This window comes from Trachemys scripta, chromosome 1 (genome assembly GCF_013100865.1).
Source record: "Trachemys scripta elegans isolate TJP31775 chromosome 1, CAS_Tse_1.0, whole genome shotgun sequence".
NCBI classification, from domain to species: Eukaryota; Metazoa; Chordata; order Testudines; family Emydidae; genus Trachemys; species Trachemys scripta.
The window spans coordinates 293,667,939-293,689,004 of record NC_048298.1 but is presented as its reverse complement, the minus strand read 5'-3'; the positions used below and the strand labels follow the sequence as shown (position 1 = coordinate 293,689,004).

Sequence of the window (21,066 nt, the reverse complement as noted above, 5' to 3'; positions counted from 1 at the left end):
TATTTCCTTTAAATGCATGTGGCCACCCTAGGTATGCTGGTGAATTAGAGGAACTAGAAAGGTGTAAAATATTCAGATTTTCAAGCATCTGCTTAAATGGGAGTGTTAATTTTGTATCCGTTTTCCCCATACAGTAGTGTAATGATTAGTTTCACCCTTTTAATTTTCTTTTAACATAACTTTTTGTATTCAGTAATTGCAACTGAATACAAAGTTGCAACATGACTTGACTTTTCTGGAAGCGGCCCTGCTAGAAATAAAGAAGTTAATGACTAATTTGGCATCATGAGTATTTAAATGCATTGGGTTTTAAGCATAATCATAGTTATGCCATCAAGGGCAAATTTCATTGATGTCAATGGAGTTTTCTTGGACTATATCATCGTAACTTGGCCCTCAGCCCTTTTGTTTAGTCTTAAAATCACTATGGTAATGGCTCCCCTCGCTAAATCTCTGATATATTTGTATTACAAGCACTTATCTGGGAGAGGAATGAAAGCAAAACTGTCGTTGATTTATAGTACCTTAATTATTTGCACAGCAGTTTGGCTTAAACCCAAGGGAAGGGTTCATGAGAGATACAAACTCCCTTAATTTATTTGCAGGTATTTATTTTATTACCATAGGCAGCACAGGTAGTGAATTAAGCAGGAAGCCAAATTAAGGTGGCACAGGTCACCTTAATTCTGTCATGGTTGTGTGCTTGACATTAAAACCTTAATATTCTTTTAATATAGTTTTGGTTTTGGATGTAATATTTTAGTATGCTAGAATGGAGCATGCATAGTCGCATCCTATTCTGAAAGGGATTTGAAGTGAAAATAAAACTCTCTTGTTCTCAGAATAACATTTGACTCTATTTAAATTATTTGTATATTTAATTTAATAATTTCTGCACAAAAGACTTAAAAAATATACAATTTCTTCACCTAAATTTATAATCTGCCAATTATTATAGTACAGTGTTGCTCATTTTAATAGAGTTAACGATATTGTGTATTATAATAGTAACAACAGGCTTACATAAATAAAGGATATGTTGAAGGCCCTCTGAAAACCTCACCCAAAAGTTTGTTTGCCTACAATAAAGTAGTTTAAAATATGGAGAGTAATCTAAAAAAGGAATGGAAGTTAGGCAATATAAAATGTTTCACATTAGTCTTCTCTCTGAACTTTTTAATTGTATATTTAATCTAACCTTACCTTTCCAATAGAGTAAATTTTACCAATCTCCATAGCACAGACAACAAAAATAAATTAGTTTGGTACCTGGGCAATTAGGTTTCTCCATGTGAATGTTTTTCTTTAATACCAGTTTGTTTCTTTCTGTTAAGTAATAGTTTTTTCATGTACAAAACTGTGTGCCAATATAAAGTAGACCAGAAAGCGGTTTAAACTATTTAAAGCAGTGAACAAGAAATTTGAAACCAATTACAGAACCATTAATAAGCTGTTTAAAACGTTGTGTAAAAGCCTGTGTCTGCAACACAGTATTAAAAAGTATCCCCATACACTTTTGCCTTAAAAAACTAATAAGGGACATTGTCATAGAAATGTACTTCTGGAAGGGACCTTAAGATGTCATCAAGTCCAGCCCTCTGCACTGAGGCAGAACCAAGTAAACTTAGATTCTCCCTGATAAGTGTTTGTCCAACCTGTTCTTAAAAACTTCCAATGATGGGGATTCCACAACTTGCCTTGGTAACTTATTCCAGAGTTTAACTACCCTGTAGTTAGAAAGCTTTTCCTAATATCTAACTTAAATCTCCCTTGCTGCAGATTAAACCCCTTACTTCTTTTCCTACCTTCTGTGGACATGGAAAAAAATCAAGCATCGTCCTCTTTATAACAACCCTTAACATATTTGATGACTATTAACAAAGTTCCTCCAGCCTTCTCTTCTCAAGAATAAACATGCCCAGTTTTTTACCTTTCCTCATAGGTCAGATTTTCTTAACCTTTTATCATTTTTGTTGCTCTCCTCTGGAATGTCTCCAATTTTTGCACATCTTTCCTAAAGTGTGGCACCCAGAACTGGACACAGTACTCCATCTGAGACTTCATCTGTTCTAATTACATTCCATGTCTTATACATGACACTTCTGTTAATACACCCCAGACTTTTGTACTCCACTTAGCAATTTGTCCATGGTTCCTTTATTTGGTAAGATTCCTTTTTGATTTTCATGTAATTAAAGAGCTACTGATTGCAGTGGTGCTGGAACTCCATGGTACCCCCTGGCTTGAAGTAGTAATAACAAACACCAAATACGTGGTTTCCAATCCATGATCAGCACCCTCACTATAAAAATTGTTCCAGCACCCCTGCCTAATTGGCCTTTTACTATTCTTCCCGTCTTTCCTTCATATCGGGATAGTTTGCAGTTGTGCCTTTCATATTGTCTCCTTGAAAAACTGACAGCTCCCTTGAACTCCTTTTTCCCGCAGGTAGGCCCAAGGGAATTCTGAGTTTTGTAAAGTCTGCTTTTTTGAAGTCCATTGTCCTTATTCTGCTGCTCTCACTCCTTCCATTCCTTCTAATTATGAAATTGACACTGAACTTCACTAGGCTAATAGAACCATGTTTTAGCTAAAGTAAATACAGGCTTAGTTAACATTGAATAGATAGCTGTATTTAGTGTTTTAACTGTTGAGCTCAATATATAAACACTGTACAGCAGAGTGGAAGTAACTTAAAAGGCTGTCTGTTTGTTCAAGGGAATGGAGTGGAACACATTATAAAAAAAACCTTCCATTTGTCCCTTCCGATTGTAGTTAAAATTTGAGAGGACTAAAAGACTTGAAAATATTTCTCCTGCAGTCCAATAAAATATATTTTGTTTACAAGTTTTATATAAAAATCTTAAATGACAATAGTTCTTGAGTCAATTCTCTGCACAGTTTAGCCATCAGTTATCCCTGCAAACCTTGCCCTTCAGCAGTGCCTTGTAGGAGGGGAGCCAGACTGCATACTCTCACAGGAGCAAATAGGCCCAGCAGTCTGTTGATAAGAGGACATCTTTGTTCCTAGTGCTAGATATATATTTTTCCCACGACCATGCTGATCACTGCGTTAATCTTTCTCTGGAAATGAAGGGCCCCAGCAGAGTAATGACAAACAGATTCCGCCATGTTGACTCACTCAATATTGATAGGTTCTGAACTTCTGTCTGACAGTCACAATACCTATATTTACAATCTGATATTATGTTGCCCTTTTACCTAGGATAATCTGTAGCAGATGGAGGTAAACTGTACATCAGAAAATAAAACTCTGCTATGTTTTATCATCATCATTTTAATCTGTTTGGGTGGTGGTGGTGGTGGGAGGGGGGGTTGTGCTTGTTATACAAATAAATAAGCATGTGCAACCAGTACATAGCTCTCTGCCAGTGATACATCTGTTACCTCCGTGCAACTCTTACCTTTCCATCTGACAAAAATGTGTTCTTATGTAGGCCTTTAAAGTGCCATCTGTTTACAGATGTTTCTTCTGAAACATTTATTTTAGAGTAGATTAAGCTCTGTCTGTCTGGTTTGTCTTTTTTTTATAGTGCCTGTCTTCACCATATCTAAGTGCTATGTTCTTCCGATTGTGTAAACTCCAGAAGCCATGTAAAGTAGGTGCATTTGAGTGTGACCGGTGCTAGGAATAGGGCAGGTCCATACCTACCTTGTGGGCTTGTATTATACAGATGCTTGGAGTCGAATGGGAAGGAAGGCATGTGAATGAGTTCCCCTTTCCAACTCCAGATCCTGTTCCTCTTTTTCGTACTTGCCTGGTCACAAAAGTAGAGTACTCATGATGAACAATATAAGCATTATCCACACAGGAATGGGAGGAAGGGTGTTGTAGAGGCTCTTTCAATGATGAGTGTGTGGGTATGATCTTCAACTTGATGGCCATGTCATCAACACATAGAGCTGCCATCCAGGAATGCCATCTCAATCCATATTGACCATGCAGTCTTCCCACTGCCATGCTGGACTTCACGTGCAGTGTCTGAAGGCATGGCAGTCAGGCTCTGCAGCGTCCCAGACCATTCCTTGGAAGTTGTGCTGCTGCTGCTGCTTTACTAGGGACCTTCCCTACTCAGGATTTCAGTTTGCTTCCATGGGTGTGGTACTCAGTTGTGCCATAGGGTTGCTTCTTGTGCCATGTCACAGACACTGTTAGGGACAGCACTTGATCTATATGTGTAGTAATTTAAATTTCAAAAAATCCCAGCCGGCTGGGTGATTCAGTTTGGAGGTTTAATCAATAGAATATATAAATTGAAAGCCTTAGAAGAAAATAATCATTGCTGAATCTAGTATACATGCATGTGTTTTCCCAAAGTGATTCATGGGAATGACAATAACCATCTGCAGTGCTCTAAATCACCTTACATTACGAAGATAAATCATGCTTTTATTATTAAGTTTACAGTTATAATTTCATATGCTTTTGAAGAGTATCCCACCTATCAGGAAGACATAATCTTTCTCAAACCATTTGCTAATAAGATGTGAAAGCTGTGTCATAAATATGTTATGTAACACATACCTGACATATAATCGCTGAGCCAGAAAGACACTGGATCACTGAACAAAACAATGATCTTTCAGAGCACGCTGTATGGGTAAAGATTAATTTCCCAAGTAACCGGAATTAGTCTCTTTGCAATTGTGGAGTGATGTGTCATAAATTGTATTTAATTTTGCTGTAGCAGTTTGAATGATTGCAGATATCATCTCCGATTTCTTAAGATAATACACGCCTTCCTTTGCTTGAGGCACTCTGATCATATCTCAGAAGTTCCACATGATATCCTGTGTAATGTGTGTTTTGGAAATACAAACTCAGACTTGGAAAGTTTTGGGGTCATTCATTCATTTGTTTTAAATACAGGGAACTCAAGCATTATTTTGATGAAAACTCAAAATGGATTAATTGATCCATATCCTAGTTGTAATGTGACCTGTTTATATGCATCCAGCATAGAATTTGTTTCTGTGTATATGAAATATGTCATAGAGTACTTGATTATTAGTTTTTTCTTACTGTTAAACCTCCACGATGTTAGGAATTTGAATTTACAGCTGAAACATATGGGTACATTAGATAGGATACATTAATTTGCATCACTGAGAAAATAAAGGCAAGGTGAATAAGCATTTCTTTTTCATTTTGTTTTACAGGAGGCAATAAGCTGAAGAGCCAGCATTTTCGTTTGAACTGGGCCTGGATCTCTTTAGAGAAGGAATATTATTTGGTAAATGAAGACTCTAAATATCTAGATGTTGTTCTTAAGCGGAGAGGTTACCTGGGAGAAACCTCTTTTATTAGTAAGTTCCAATCCTATAAATTACTTCTGAGCCATAGACCAACAAGATTAGCAAAATGTGTCACAGTATGTTACCTTGGTACTGTTTGGTACTCATCCAACTAGGTACACTAGAATGCATATTTATTAGACAAGGTTCTTTTGTTCAGATAATTGTATGATTCATTTAAACTAAGGCACAAAATCAAATTACAAATCAGTTACTGATAGTTCTATGTCCTCTTCGAGTCAAAAATCAATATTAGTAGGAATTTCCTTTTCAACAGTAACCACATTGGTTCTTTCATCTGTACATTTTCTGGTTTCCGCAGCAACTCATCGCTGGTTGTAGCTGCCATGGACCCAATCCTTCTCTTTGAATTCAAATGTAGAAATTCTGTTTGCTTGAATGGGAGCAAAATAAGGCCATATATCTTTACAAATTAGGTTAACAGGGTTGAAATTGGAGCTCTGAAAGGGCCCCCTTGACCCTAATTAGTTCCCCAAACTCCTTTTTCATATGAAGTAGCCTTTTAATTAAAAAAATACTACATTTGATCCATTATACACTGAAAACTAAAAATGCTTAAACTAAAGAATGTGCAATAAAAATGGTGGTTTCATAAATTTGTGCATTTTTGCATATTTATCTGTGTTGTGTTTAGCACACCTGCAGAAAATACCTCATTTATAGATTGCGGCCAAATATCCATTAGCCCACTGAACGGAGCTGTGATTTCTGACTCTGGGATGAATTTTTATGGAACTTACTTGGAACATTTGGCTCAAGTTAGTATGTACAGGGTCTGTCACTCAGAGTGCCAGAAGAATGAAAAGAACAAATTTACCCTTTTGCAATTCCATTTGATACATAATATTTCCAAAGAATTGGCCATGGTGCAGCATCAGAGAGTATAAATTATGTGTTGTATCTACTCATAATTTTCCTTGACCTTTGTCATTACAAGACTGAGAATGTCAAATGCAAAGATTTGAGGGGGAAGTTTCTCTAGCTGACTTTGATTATTAATGCTCAATATAAAACAGCAACAGTTATCATCAGCAGTCCCAGGCTGTGAAACACTTTCTTTTAGGGATGGGGCAGTTGGCCTGATGGTTAGGGAGAGGGCTTGTATTGTCATAAACCAGGAGGACACTTTAGGAGAGGCGAGGACGGAAGGGTAATTATCTCTGCCATTATCAAGTGGAATATATATATATGGAGAGAAAATATTTTGGGTATGTCAATTTAATACACATGAACAGATTGGAAGCCAGACAAAAATGTGGAATGTGATCAGTTTATTTTTAAAAAAAGTTGCACTCTGATTTTAGTAGTTTTAGTCCCCAGTTATGCTGCTTATGAACAGTTATCAACAGTCGTCTTTTAAGCAAGGTCTTAAAACTAAAGGAGAACCTGAAAAGGTTCTAGTTTGTAAATGCTCTAAAGTTTTCTGAGACAGAAAAGTTTAGACAAATGGACAAAAAGAGTTTGCTAGGGAATATTAATTGGAATACAATAAAATATTTTAATTACATAGATTTTAGTTTATGAACTGAACTATAAAATATATTTCAGAAGCTTGGTGGTTGGTCAGATTTTCCAGCACTGAATTTTTATCAATACTTTTTGAGACCAGTTCAGCACTTCTTTGTCAGGTAGAACATTTATTGAAGTCAATGGGAACTTTACTTGATTTAAGGCTACAGAATTTTATCCTTTGTTATTGACTGGACAAAATATTCAAAAGCACCTAAGTGACCAAGGGCCAGATTTTTGAAGGTATTTTCAAAGATGCATATAGACGCTTAGTGAGATTTTCAAAAGTGCCTAAGGGGAGTTATGCACCTAACATGCTGAGGTGCTTTTGAAAATCCCACTAGACACCATCATTAGGTGCCTAAATACCTCTACAAATCTGGCTCTTCAGTGCTTTTGTAAATGTTACTCTCTGTCTCACACATGCATATGCACATACACTTTATAGACTGTCTGTTTACTAGTGGAAAGGAACTGTCAAACTGGGCTCAGAAAGCTTTTTAACCATCCTTACAATTACTTGCATCTGCAGTTGTGTTTTGCATGAATTCATATATTATTGAGTAGCCTTATTTGGTTAACCACAGCTAAACAGGTACGTTTCATTAAGAAACTCAATTACTGAAACTTTTCAAACAACTTACAACTTGAAACTATCTTTTGTAATAGTTACAATTTGTGGAATTTGCCAAATATCTTCAAGGATAATGGGTAACAGTACCTTTTTTATACAGAATTATTTCCATACATAGGAATTCCATCCCACAACAGCTGTACTTCAGCTAATTTCTAGTGAGCTACCCGTATGGGTGATTAACCACAAGTGGAAAGGGGGGAAAAGTGGTTTTAATCATGGTCCTTCATTTGTTTACACCACGAAACCACCACAGTGTTGCATGATTTTAGCATAACTGAAGCTTCTGCTCAACAGACTTCCCAGCTTACTACACTATGACTGTTCCAAGTCACTTCTTTTCTTCAATGGAAGCTAAATTCCCCCACAAAATGTAAAATAAGTTACTCACATGAACTCCGACTATAACACTAACTGATCTTAGCAGAAAGTAGAGTTTTGGGATTCATACCTAACAGAAAGTTCATATCCTCTCCAATGTTGCATAGTACTTACTGAAAAATTCAATTACTGTCTAAAAGATAGATCTTACTGTGGAATCCAGTATGCAATTGTTGTTTGAGTTTTTCTTATATTCTGGAAACTTGCTCCTTGATAAATCTAAATGGTCCCCAGAATCCTATATAAGAGAGGACAGTGAAACAGCTTAAACAACCAATTGCCATCTCAAACATAGCCAATCCAACACTGAGGAAAGATTGAGAACTAGTTTAAAAACAAGAGTTGCTGGGGGAAAAAATACTTCCCTCAATGCTACATTTTTTATTTTTAGAAATGAGGGATAAGGTTGGGTGATCTGATGGTATAATCCAATCGGAGAAGTATCTTGAGATGGTGCTGCCAGTGCCAGCAGTGCAGCAAATCCTGCTCGCCTTACTCACTTGGAAACCACTGGTTTTGTGTGTCTGTGTGTGTATGCCCACACGCACGTGTGATGTTGTTCTCTGGTAGCTGAGTGACTGGGGAGGCTGAGGGACTTATTACAACTTGTAATTAAAGAGGTTTCTACTATAGTTCTGAATTTTCTTTAGTTCTGTATTTTTTGAGTTGAAAGAGTAGGATTCCATTCCTAGCTCTCCAGGCATATGTATTAGGAATTAATCTACATCGATGGTGCTCAAACTTTCCTGTCATGCCCCCCCTTACCAATAATGGAATCTGTCCAGCCCCCCTCCCCCCATTGCTGCACAATTGGCTTAGCAGCAGAGCTGGGAGCAGAACTGTGGATGGGGGAAGAGCTGGGCTAGAGGCAGAGCTGGGCTTGGGGCAGAGAGGGAATGAGGCAAAGAAGGGCTGGGAGCAGAGATGGGGGGGAAGTGGAGCTGCAGCTGGAGCTGGGCTCAGGGCAGAGCGGGGAGGGGTGGTGCTCCCTACCACCCCTCATGGAGGCTGGTGTGGGTCTCACCATGTGCCCCCCAAAAGTTCCTCCTCACCCCCTTTGTGGGGCATGCCTTACATTTTGGGGACCACTGATCTACGTGCTGCAGACAGACACAATAACTGTATACAAATCACACACACATGGGTATGTGATTAATTGTACATAATAGTTGTGTCTAGCTGTAGAACATAGATCAATTAAAATGTGAATAATTGGATTGATAAGGACTAGTCACCCGAGCAGAGTGAGCAGTATTTGATCTTGTCATTAAACATGAAGAATTCACACATACTGTGTGTGTGAACAATAAAAAGATGGAGTTTTCACTAAAGACAGAAACCTATCTTTTTTTGTTGAATCCATTTACATTTAGTGGGATACGAAAGAAGAGCATCTATTGAGGAGCTTACATTCATGAATATCTATGCTTTATAAATAAAGACAACAAAGAATTTGGATTCTAGCCTCAGTTAAATCCAAAGACAGCACTAACTCTTTGCCTATAAGTTTAGGAATTGTTTTGAGAGTATAGTCATAAAGTTTTTCTCCTGTGCAATTGTTTTGTAGACGACAGTGGGCATCAACTGTTAAGACAAACATTAATAGAGATCCTTTACCAGCCACACTGCTGTGAACTGATGTGATCAAGCAATGACCAGCATATGCATTAGGAACTGCAGCAAGTAGGCTCATTTTCTTTGGTTAATGTTGCCAGTGATTTGTGGTTGATCCAAGAGGTGTTGAAAACTGCTCACAGAGGATGGGGAGTGAGAAGGGGGGAAAAGTGCTATCACATTCTACAACCTCACACATATCTCTGGCTTCTAGATCTGCTTTTTTTAAAAATTCCAATTCCCTCTGTACTGGCAGTGGTGATACATTTGGATGTTGAAATATTAATCTTGCACAAGTTCAGGTCAAAGCATAGCAGGCAAGACTTAAACTGATTGGAAGAAGAGGGAAAACAGTTTAAGTCCCTGATTCAGGAAGATACGCTTCAAGCACAAGAAGTCCCTCTGAAATCAATAGGCATTGCTTAAAGCGAGGCACATGTTTAAGTTCCTAGCTGAAGCAGGGTCTAAGTGACTCTGTTTATAACAATTAACTTGGCTATGTACTTTTTTTTTCTTTCAAAGAGCAAACGCTACGTCGGAAAATAATACATAATAACAGGAGTGCTGGAACAATGTGTATAGCAGGGGTGCTGAGAGCCATTGAACCAAACTGTAAACCCTGGATATGATGGAAACCACTTCAAGCCAGCACCCATAGTTCCAGGACCTATGTATAATAATAAAGCACAAGTGAAGGAATTTTGTTGATTGGTTTAAATAGTTGTTGATATTGGCTAACAGATACTGATTTTATTCAAGGAAGTAACAATACAAATTTGTCGTCTGACCTTTTCAATAACCGTATGTACAAAATTTTCTGCCTCTGGAAAATGAATTGAGTTTAGTTTCTAAATACTTTGGGCTCTGATTCTAACAAGGAACTGATCCCAAGACTGACTGGCTCGTTAACTTGCATCTGACTAACCTAATCCTTTTGAGTGTAATTCTAGGATTGTAAAAGAATGAAAAAGGTGTTAGGGGAGATTCTTATCCCCCTCTCCTGTCTCAATATACAGGGTAAAGGGCTTGGAGTGGCAAAGGGACTCTAAAAGCCCTGGATCTGGCAGGGGAAATCTCCCAGTGCCAGAAGTGGAAAAGACAGCCACAAGTTGTATTTTGAGGGCCTCAGCAGAAACCCTGTTGTGGGGGCCATTCCAGTGGTGGAGATGAGGGCAGAGATATGTGTTGGAGACAACTTTCACAGGCTGTCTAATTTACATTGAGGTAGCCCAAGCTCAGGAGGGCACAAAGATGACTTAAAGATACCTCAGACCCCCAGCCTCCTGGGCTGCAAGTTCTGTGTTCTCTCTCTAAGGGGCACAGTGCTGAATTTCATCCTTTGGCTTTGATACCCGATTTTGACCATGAAAAGTTTGAGATTAGTGGTGACCATTATATAAAGTCTGAAACAATCTGATGTCACCAAAGTATAGTTATTGTAGTGGGGGTGTCACTATATTTCAGGTTTCATAACCATTTGTTGTCATTTCCCATGTTTAGTTGTTCATAACTTCCCCAAACTTTCATCTTTCAAGCAAAAATTTTCCAGGCTCGGTCTCTGTCTGAAAGTGGTAAATGGTTTTTTGAAAGTTTCAGCAAAAAGGGTGCAGGCATTTTTGAGTAGCAGAGAATTAAAGAACAAAAACAAAAAGTTCTTTTGAACAACTATGTAGTTGAAATGTCCTGGGGTAGAAAAGCTGACATTTAGCATGGAAAGTATTTAATTTACCAGCAGTTAGTTTTGATTTGGGTGACAGTGGCCAACCTTGTTTAATCTGTGTTTACCGGTGCTCTGCTAGCAGCACCTCACCCTCCCTGATTGAACTAACCTCGTTATCGCCATACTGATTTATACCTGCCTCTGGAGATTTCCATTACTTGCATCTGAAGAAATGATGTTCTTACTCACGAAAGCTTATGCTCCCAATACTTCTGTTAGTCTTATAGATGATAACAATGGTTTCTACTCACCTGGAGATCTATGAATCTGTGAATGACAGAAAAATAGAATTGATCTGTTGTTAATGGTCCTATTTTCTGTTTTTCTCTGCAGGTATTAGCACTAAAGATGGTACTGCTGAGAAGGATAAAGACTTCAAAGGAAAAGCCCAGAAGCAGGTGCAATTCAATCCTGGCCAAACCTTAGCTACTTGGAGAGTGCGGATTTTGAGTGATGGTGAACATGAGCAGTCTGAGACCTTCCAAATTGTGCTTTCTGAGCCTGTCATGGCTGTCCTAGAGTTTCCTGAAGTGGCTACAGTGGAAATTATTGACCCAGGAGATGGTAAAGATATTTCAAAAATGTTATTCTGAATCTGTAGACACAGCTGCAGAGGAAACTGTAAGAAAGGACTCGTAAAGTGATTCCTTCAATATTGTATTTTTGAGAACAGATTTAGGTATCATCTTAATGTTTTGACATACGTCACGTTCAGTGGTAGTTCATGGGAACCTAATGAATGTGGTATGTTTTTATACGTGTAATATATTTTTTCATGGCTTTACCCTCGTTTATTAATTCTGCATTGTTTTATTGTGGCCTGAATAGACTGAACTGCTATTGAGGCTCATAGTCTTCCTAAACCTTTTAGGGTCCCCTTTCCAATGAAAAGCCATACTCTCAGTAGTGCTCATGTGCTAGTAGACATCTGCCTGTTTTGTAAGGTCAGGCAAAAAAAACCTTAAACCTTCTTCAAAGATATAATTAGTGGAGTGCACAGAGGAAATCAATTTAGAGAAGTAGAGAAAAAACTCTGCTTTGTTGTTCAATATACTTAAAAAGTGTAACCTGATGATGTTGATTTTATCTCATGTATATTTACCTTATACTGAACGTGAAATAATTTACACACCAACAGTGGCCTCCAAAGGTAGTTCTAAATTCAAAAACTACTTTCGTTACCCCAGATTTAAGTAAATCACTCATGATTTCATTAGCTGCATGCTTGACTCTACCAAATCATTCTGAAGACGTCTCCTATTTCCTCTAATAATATTTTCAGCTAACACAAGTTGCTCAGAGTTTATTTAATGTTTGCAAATCCCTTTAAATATGTAAAGTGCTATGTTAGGTATATCTGATTTCAATTTACATTGTAAGCTCTTTGGGTGCTACTGTAGCTTCTTCATCATCATAATAAGCAGTTAGGCATCACTGAGCCAAATTCTAGCTCAAGCTGTGCCTTCAGCACAGAGGCTTCAACATGATGTGCCTGCAACCCTGTTTCTCTGAAACATTTGCCTTCTGACTTCAGGGCTGGTGTTCCTGTGGGAGTGAGAAATATCTCTTTAGAGCTGAATGACAGCTGGGGAGATTGACTGGGGTGCAGGGACCAAGATAAGCCTTCCTGGCTGATGCTCCTCAGCAAAGCGTACTATTTTCCCCTGTTCTTCCCCCCCACACACACACACCCATCCACACATGGAGTAAGGGATGGGCAAGCCCTCTTGGTGACACTTGAGCCTCCCAATATAATATAAAGATCTGCTCCAGTTCCTCTTGCCTCCCAGCTTCAGAAGCTCTGCACAGGTTGCTGCTGCCCGGGCAGGGATTTAGGGGAGAGAAATCGTATTAGGGGTGAATGTACAACTGGTTTATTTTCAGGGATAAATTTGACAGGGAGGTGTCAAGAATAGAGAAAACAATAGTTGAATGTAGGTGAGGAGAGAAGCGATAACAAAAGCATGTGCTGGAGTAGCAGCCCTGCTAACGTTTGGAGGTTTTGCTTTTGAACTGCATCCAGACACTTGAAACAAGTGGTCATGGTCACAGAAAGATGTCAGTAAGGAATCTTGAGAGAAGCAAAAGCTGGAACAGCTTGTTTTATATGGTTCTTTTCGAATTAACACTTGAAGGTGGCTGGGCAGGAAAAAACGTGTCCAGCAGATCTTTTTCATTTGCAAGCTACAGATTTAAGATATATCAAACCTGGGGGTTATCTTGCATCCCTATTTAGTTACAGAGGGCAACACTGTTTGTAGATCAAGTTCAAAATTAAATACAGTCTGTTGAGGACATAGAAGTGACTAAGCATGCAGTTCCTATAATCACCAGTGGGAGCTCTATCAGGGTTGTGTGATTAAGGGTCCTTAATCAGTACCAACCCTCAAGATTTCATATGGCAAGAGGGGGAACCTGGGGTTGTTTTGGCAACTGGAGTGTGTGGGGGGAGGAGAAATAGGGTTGGTCTCTCAATTCATCTTTCAAAATGTTGGTGGATCGTGTGTGTAGGTGCTGACTGGAGTCATTGTTAAAACTCCCATTTACTGAAGTGATTCAGAATTAGGCACTAAATAATGAGACCCTGCTGAAAGCTGAGCCAGCCCTTAATAAGTCGGAAGTACTGTTGTGTTACAACAGGAAGGTGTTGAATAAAGAAGAATTTTCATATACTAATTCTAGAGAATATAAACTCAGTCAGCCATGAGCCTTAGGCAGCTATCATAACACGGAAAGGTTTAGACCATTTTCCCAAAGATTTTTGCTACCTCCATATGTAAGATTTGTTAATTTGTTGTGTGCGATTTTAAACAGTATAGTTACATAGTCATGCAAACACAGGATGCACAAAATGTACATTGTCTTTAATATTTTTTCCATAGGATATACTTTTTCTGCATTAATTTATTTCCACAGAAAAAGAAAAATCGGTTCTTTTAAGATTATGCTGGTATTACTTTAAACTAAAAGGTTGATATTTTTCGTATGGTGTTTTTTGTCTTTCTGAAATAATAAAAGTCAACAGATCTTATCAAACCAGAATTACAGCATTTTTATAGCAGTCTTTTGACCTTCTCTCATGCGAGTAGCATTTTCCAATTGCAGAAAATGCATAGTGGGACATCCTTTCACAGAAATCACATTACACTTTCAGGAAATTGCTTGCAAAAAATTCTGAAATAATCAAATAATTGGCTTTGCATAGTCATCTAAGTTATACAGAATCATTACAGCAGTTGGATTTTAAAAAATTGAGGTTTGTTTGTTTGTTTGTGTTACCCTCTGTATTAAAGTAACCTTGATTAATTACAGTTAATCTTTGCTGAAATTGTAAGGGTGGATGGATACTCTGTATCCACAACTACCTATTTCTCTTAAGTTTTTGATGGACATAAGAAAATAGAATCTGAACTCCAAAGGCACCATAAAAGCCAATGGCCTTTATAGGAATGTAGAATAACTAGAAGTTTTTGTTTTCAGATTGTTCAGTGTTTTATTTCCTTTGTCTGAAAAATAGGACCTGACATTCGTACTCCTGATGTTTTTAAGAATTCTGCAGAAGTAGAGAATGCTAAAATAACTTTCAAAGCTAGTGGTGAATTTTTTCTGTCTTCCCTTCTGGCACCCAAAAGGAAATAGCTAACTTTAATTAACAGAAGATACATTCCCAGTCAAAAGAGCAAAACTGGTTACAAGAAAAAATATGCCTGCAGCACTTATTTAGATAAGAAAAAGGAATTCCAGAGAACATGAAAGAGGAGTCTTATTTTTTTATATATAAGCCTAAAGAGATAATGGACATGCCCAAATCCTACATGTTTTACAGGATTTTCTATGAGCTCACACTAATGGCCAGTTTTCTTTTGAAGTCTATGTTTTGGTTACACTGTTGCAGACAAATCAAACAAAGAACAAAATTAGGGATCACTCTTTGGCTGGTAAATTTATAACTTCTTATAAAATGAAATTATTATTATTTCTTTGTATTATTGTAGCGCCACGTGCTAGCCACTGTACAGAGAACAAAAAGATGGTCCCTGCACTAAGGAGAATAGTGTGGAGTCAAAGTGAATGTCACAAAGGACCCAATCCTGCATCTTAAGCACCCCAAATGCCAAAGGACTCCAACAGATGTTTTGGGTGTGCAAAATGAGCAAGAATGGTCTTAATGAATTTCTGTCAGAGAGGCAGATACTGAAATGATTGTGTGATCCTCAGTGGTGAACCTTTCGTGGCTAACAGCTAGTAATAATAATAGTCTAGAAATACTAAAAGAACTTGGATAGAATTCTGGATGTATACTGGAGGACCAGTCCTTCAAACCCTTACTGACAGGTGTAATGGTAAATCACATGATTTGTCCCATTACAGTGATTAAATCCCAGGAAGTGGAACTACTTTTCTGATTAGGAACTACTTCTCAGTAAGGGCTTAGCAGTGGTTCTCAAACTGTGGGTTGGGACCCCAAAGTGGATCCCGACCCCATTCTAATGGGGTTGCCAGGACTGGCATTAGATTTGCTGGGGCCCAGGGCTGAAGCCGAAGCCTGAGCCCCACCACCCAGGACTGAAGCTGGGGCTCTTGGGTTTTAGCTTTGCCCCACCCCCGCCCAGGGCAGCAGGGCTCGGATGGGCTCAGGCTTCGGTCCCCCCTCCTGGGGTCATGTAGTAATTTTTGTTGTCAGAAGGGGGTCATGGTGCAATTAAGTTTGAGAACCCCTTCCTCAGAGCATCAGGCCTTGGTTCTGGCTTTCTTTTCGGCTGCAAAATGTCATTAACATTTCGCTGTACCATTGAGAAATGAGTATTTTGTTACATTGAATTCATGGTGGGGGGAACTTCTGGCTATTTCTCCTGTGACTCTTTGAGTATATAAAGTAACACAAATAAATATGTCTGATCTCTGCAGAATCAACCGTTTTTATTTCTCAATCCGCCTACACAATTGAAGAAGACATTGGAGAACTGTTCATTCCTGTCAGAAGAAGTGGAGATGTCAGCCAGGAATTGATGGTGATCTGCTATACACAGCAAGGTAACAGAATCTAGATTGAGTGAAAATAATAACCAAAGCTAAATTAATTATTATTTCTGTCTGCAGAATATACAAATAATTCCCAGCACTGGAAATTACTTTCTGCTTGTCTAGTTTCTATGTCAATTGGTGGTGTTATTCCTCTTTACTTTATGTCTTAAACTGTTGCTGTGTATTGTTAAATAGATGCTGTGTTCCATTCTAGAAGTAGTTGCAGTTCATTGATCGATATTCCTTGCCTATTTCACAGGGTCTTGTATACAGTACCTAATGTCTGGAAGTAATGTCAGTTATGTTTTTTGAGATCCTCCAGGTGAAAGATTCTCTACAGGTAGTATGATAGTAGAAGTACTGTATTTTCTGGTGTATAAGACTACTTTTTAACCCAGGAAAATCTTCTCAAAAGTCGGGGGTCGTCTTATACGCCGGGTGTCGTCTTATAGGGCGGGTGCTGAAACTTCCGAGCCGGACTGGAGAATCTGCGGTCGCCGCATATGGTGGGGGGAGCTCAAAAACGGCCACGGCCGTATCCCCGCCCGATGACGAGGTGAGGGGGCGCCTCACCGGGAAGGTGTAAGTGAAGGGCGGAGCAAGCTGCAGGCGTCCGGGACGCCCGGGGTATGGAAAAAAGAGAGCGGCGCTGTGCCCAGAAAAACATGCCTCTTTCACCGTCTGGCCTGCCCTTGTATCCTATTACTGTACCTCCTTCTCTGCCTCTCAGATCTCGCTCCTGAGGACTGCAGTGAAGCGGCGCAGGCGCGCATGTGCGAGATCTGAGAGGCAGAGAAGGAGGTAATAGGATACAAGGGCGGGCCAGACGGGTGAAAGAGGCGTGTTTGCGCTACCGCTCTGATAGTCTTGGAGACAGGGAGGGCTGGGCAGGCAGGGAGAGCTGACCAATCCAAGCAGGCTTTGTATACAACAACCAGCCAATCGCCGGTAAGGTACATCGCTTGCCGTGATTGGCTGGTTGTTGTATACTGGGTACCACATACAGTACAGCACCAGTATCTGTACCTGTTCATACAGTATAGCACCAGTACATACAGTACAGTATACAAATGTCCAACAGTCAAAACCCCATCATGGCTCCACCAGCAAGAAGAAAGAAATATGAAGCCAGTTTCAAACTTAAAGTTGTAAACTTTGCCATGGAACATAATAACTGCGCTGCTGCAAGACAATATGGAGTAACAGAAAAGATGGTTCGGGACTGGAAAGCAAATGAAAAAGCATTAAAGAGTATGCCAAGAGGTAAGTGTGCATTAAGAAGAGGCACTCCACATTGGCCAGAACTCGAAAAACATGTAGCAGACATGGTGAATGAGCATCGCCAAAACGGTTATGTAGTGACACGAAATAAAATACATTTGTTTGCACTTCAGTGGGCCAAATCTAACCCAGATCACAGCAACACTTTTAAGGCCACTGTATCCTGGTGTACTAGATTCATGGGAAGGCATAATATGGTACTGAGGCAAAAGATGAAAATTGCCCCAAAATTACCTGCAGATCTTGATAGCAAAGTAAATAGTTTCCATCGATACGTAATACAACAGCGCACTAAACATGGCTATGCGTTAAGTAGTATTGGAAATATGGATGAAACTCCAATGAATTTTAATATGGTTGGAAATAAAACTGTCCATCAAAAAGGTGAAAAAACAATTTTAATTAAAACAACAAGACATGAGAAGTCCAGTTTTACAGTGGTACTAGGATGCACAGCTGATGGCTCCAAACTGAGACCAATGATTATTTTTAAAAGAAAAACAATGCCAAAACTCAAGTTCCCTGTTGGTTGTTTTGTACATGTGAATGAAAAAGGCTGGATGGATGAAGAAGGGGTAAAGCTATGGCTTGATAATGTATGGAGCAGGCGACCAGGTGGACTTATTCAAAAATGTAGTCTACTGGTGTGGGATATGTTCAGGGCTCATTTAACTCCCAGCACCAAGCAAATGCTTGCAAGACTAAACACAGATGCGGCAGTTATTCCTGCAGGATTGACATCGTTGGTACAGCCACTGGATGTGTGCCTAAACAAGCCATTTAAAGATCGCATTCAAGAACAGTGGAATGAATGGATGGTTAGCGGCGAAAAGTCATTCACAAAAGGAGGAAACATGCGTGCTCCACAGTTGGATGTTTTGTGCAAGTTTGTCATAAAAGCCTGGAATGATATTGATGCAGAAACAGTAATCAAGTCTTTCAAGAAGTGTGGCATATCAAATTCATTAGATGGTATGGAGGACGACTACTTGTGGCAAGATGAAGAGGAAGCCGAAGCTGAGACCACACCATCTGATACGGAATTCGATCCATACGATGACTGCCTTACAAATGTATCACAAGATGTCATTGATGTACTTATGATATCAGATGACGAACAGGAGGATTTTGAAGGCTTTTAAAGGGAAACTGTCACGCCAGCAAAACCTGTAAAAATACCGTAGCTTGCAGTTATGATGGGCGTTGCTAACTCGCCAGGGACTTGCCCGGCACTTGCTCTCTCTCTCTTGTTTGTTATCTTCCTCCTATCATCATCAGTTCCAGTTTGGTTGACAGCTTAGAAAACAAACTGCATGGCAGCTCCCATGGGTTTATTGTCTTATCCTTCCTTTCAGCTTTAGAGTGAATTAGGAAAAGTTTAATCCACTTGCACTGTTTTATGTTTACATGTTTGATGACAAACAGCCTTATGTTTATAAGTGACAGTTTTCCTGCTAAATACCTGCATGTCATAAGCATTTGAATTAAAATTACCATATTGAAATCAAATCTGATGTTTTTTTAAATTTTTTTTGGTGTGCGTTGGAAGAGGGGTAGTCTTATATGGCGAGTATATCCCAAACTCTATATTTTAACTGGAAAAGTTGGGGGTCGTCTTATACGCCCAGTCGTCTTATACGCCGGAAAATACGGTAGTTTTTTTTTCCATTTGAATTCATTAAACAATGACAAGCTTTTTAAAAAAGATACAGCCGTGCTTAAGCTAAGTGCATAGCTTTTATGACAGGAATATATTTTGGCTTTTTTTTTCCTGAGTATTACAGGTTTCCTCTTCTTTTTAGTGAGAAATTCTAGCATTTATAGGAACACCACAGAACTCCAATAAAGCAGCAGAACCACTATGGTTCTGCTTCAAAGAGGCCTGAGGTCTGGAGAGGCTATGCTACAAAGCTGAGCTCCAGGAAGATTTCTTTATTGATGTTTGTAGAGAAACAATTGAATGGACAGCTCTATAGAAGTAAAAATAGTATTTATTATTATTATTGTTTCTCCTTACCATCCCATTTGTTAAGCCTTTTGTGCGCTTATTTTGGCAGGCTGTCTGTTTCTCTCCCCTTCTGAATTAGATTTGTAAACAGTAGCCTCCCTTTTGGCATCTGCAAAGGGATCATATGTTCACTTTGATACCTAAATAACATAACGTTTTAAACTCCGATAAGTAGACAGTTAAATTACCTGTATTACGGCATCAAATAATTGCAGGTCCACTGTAGAGCCCAGAGTTGTTTGCACCTGCAAAATAATGAGTACAAAATAGGATGTTTAATTAGGGCCTTTGTATATAGACGATTCTTTTAATTTTTAAATTTTTTATTTTTTCCCCGACTAGAGCTGGCCCGTGTTTTTCCATCAAAATGATTTTCAACAGAAAATGTGGTTTCTGCACCAAAAGTTTTCAGTTTTCTGTTGGGAAAATTAAAATGAAATATTTCATTTTAGGTCAGATTGCCCTGAATCGAAATACTTAGGTTAGTGGAACTGAATCAAAATGTTTCATTGTGGCTCTGTTTGAAAAGTTGAGCTGCTGCAGTGCCTTGTGGGATATGTTGTTCAGATTCTTCATGCATCTGTTCTGCCCTCTGGGCTGGGCTCCTTGGCCAGACTACATTTCCCCTCTGTGATGTACTGTGATCTCTCCTCTAGCTGAACCACCGTGGTGATCCTGAGAGATGTAGTTCAACCAGGGAGCTCATCCCATAGGGAGGAACAGGAGAACGAGGCACCAGGCAGCTCATCTGAATACAAGTCAATGCTGAACTGAGCTGTAATGAAACCTCTTGGTTTAGGAATGTGGAAATGTTTTGTTTTGTTCAAAATTATCAAAACAAAATATTTCCACGTTTCTGAATCCATTTTTTAAAACTTACTTTCAAAATTTCAACATTTTGTCCTGAATTGGAATGAAAATAAACATTGGAAGAATTTCCCAAGGGAAAGAAATTCCAGCTTTCAATCAGCTCTAATTCTGAAACCGGTGAGACCGTTGATGAAAGCTACCTGGTTATTTTTTTGCTTGTAAAACCTGATGTGGTTGGTTTTTCAACCACATTTTTCACCTCACAATGTAGTTTTTTTTACACTGTATTGAGGTATTTGACATTAAAGCCTGTAGCTGAGCACATTATAAAATGCTTTTTCAGTACAATTATACAGGATAAGCTTAAAACTCCTCTCACCCACTCAACTGCCTGGGTCTTGCAAACCCAAGAATAATTACATATGGCTCCACATAGCTGAAAGGTTGGAGATCACCAAATTAAAGGCACAGAAATAGAGTAGTGTTTTGAGATACTCACTTATCAAAAGAAATCTGGGTAGCAGGAAAGATTAATGCTTTTTGTAGATCAGCTTGGATGCATAGTTGTCAAACTGGAGAATTAAATTAGGTGTTTCTGCAGCTCGTAACGAAATCCTGAAAGCAGGGCACACACTGCAAGAGTGCTGATTACCTAAGTATGCCTTTTCCCTTTATTATTGTTAAATATATGTACATTTACCAAGTTCATCTCTTTCAAGTACAATACAATCTGCTGACTTTTAAAAC

At 38.9% G+C, this 21,066-nt stretch overlaps 1 protein-coding gene across 4 annotated transcripts in view; it reads left to right on the top strand.

Annotated features, from left to right (window-relative positions):
* FREM2 (FRAS1 related extracellular matrix 2) overlaps positions 1-21,066 on the top strand; it is a 198,539-nt gene that overhangs the window by 98,556 nt on the left and 78,917 nt on the right. For all 4 annotated transcript variants that reach the window (XR_004644122.1, XM_034758572.1, XM_034758573.1 and 1 more), the window contains exons 3-5: positions 5,182-5,328; positions 11,529-11,759; positions 16,104-16,229. Coding sequence is in view for 3 of the 4 variants with exons in the window: in XM_034758572.1 (XP_034614463.1) it covers positions 5,182-5,328; positions 11,529-11,759; positions 16,104-16,229 (504 nt within the window). In the remaining variant the exon portion in view is untranslated. The remainder of the gene's footprint in view (positions 1-5,181; positions 5,329-11,528; positions 11,760-16,103; positions 16,230-21,066) is intronic.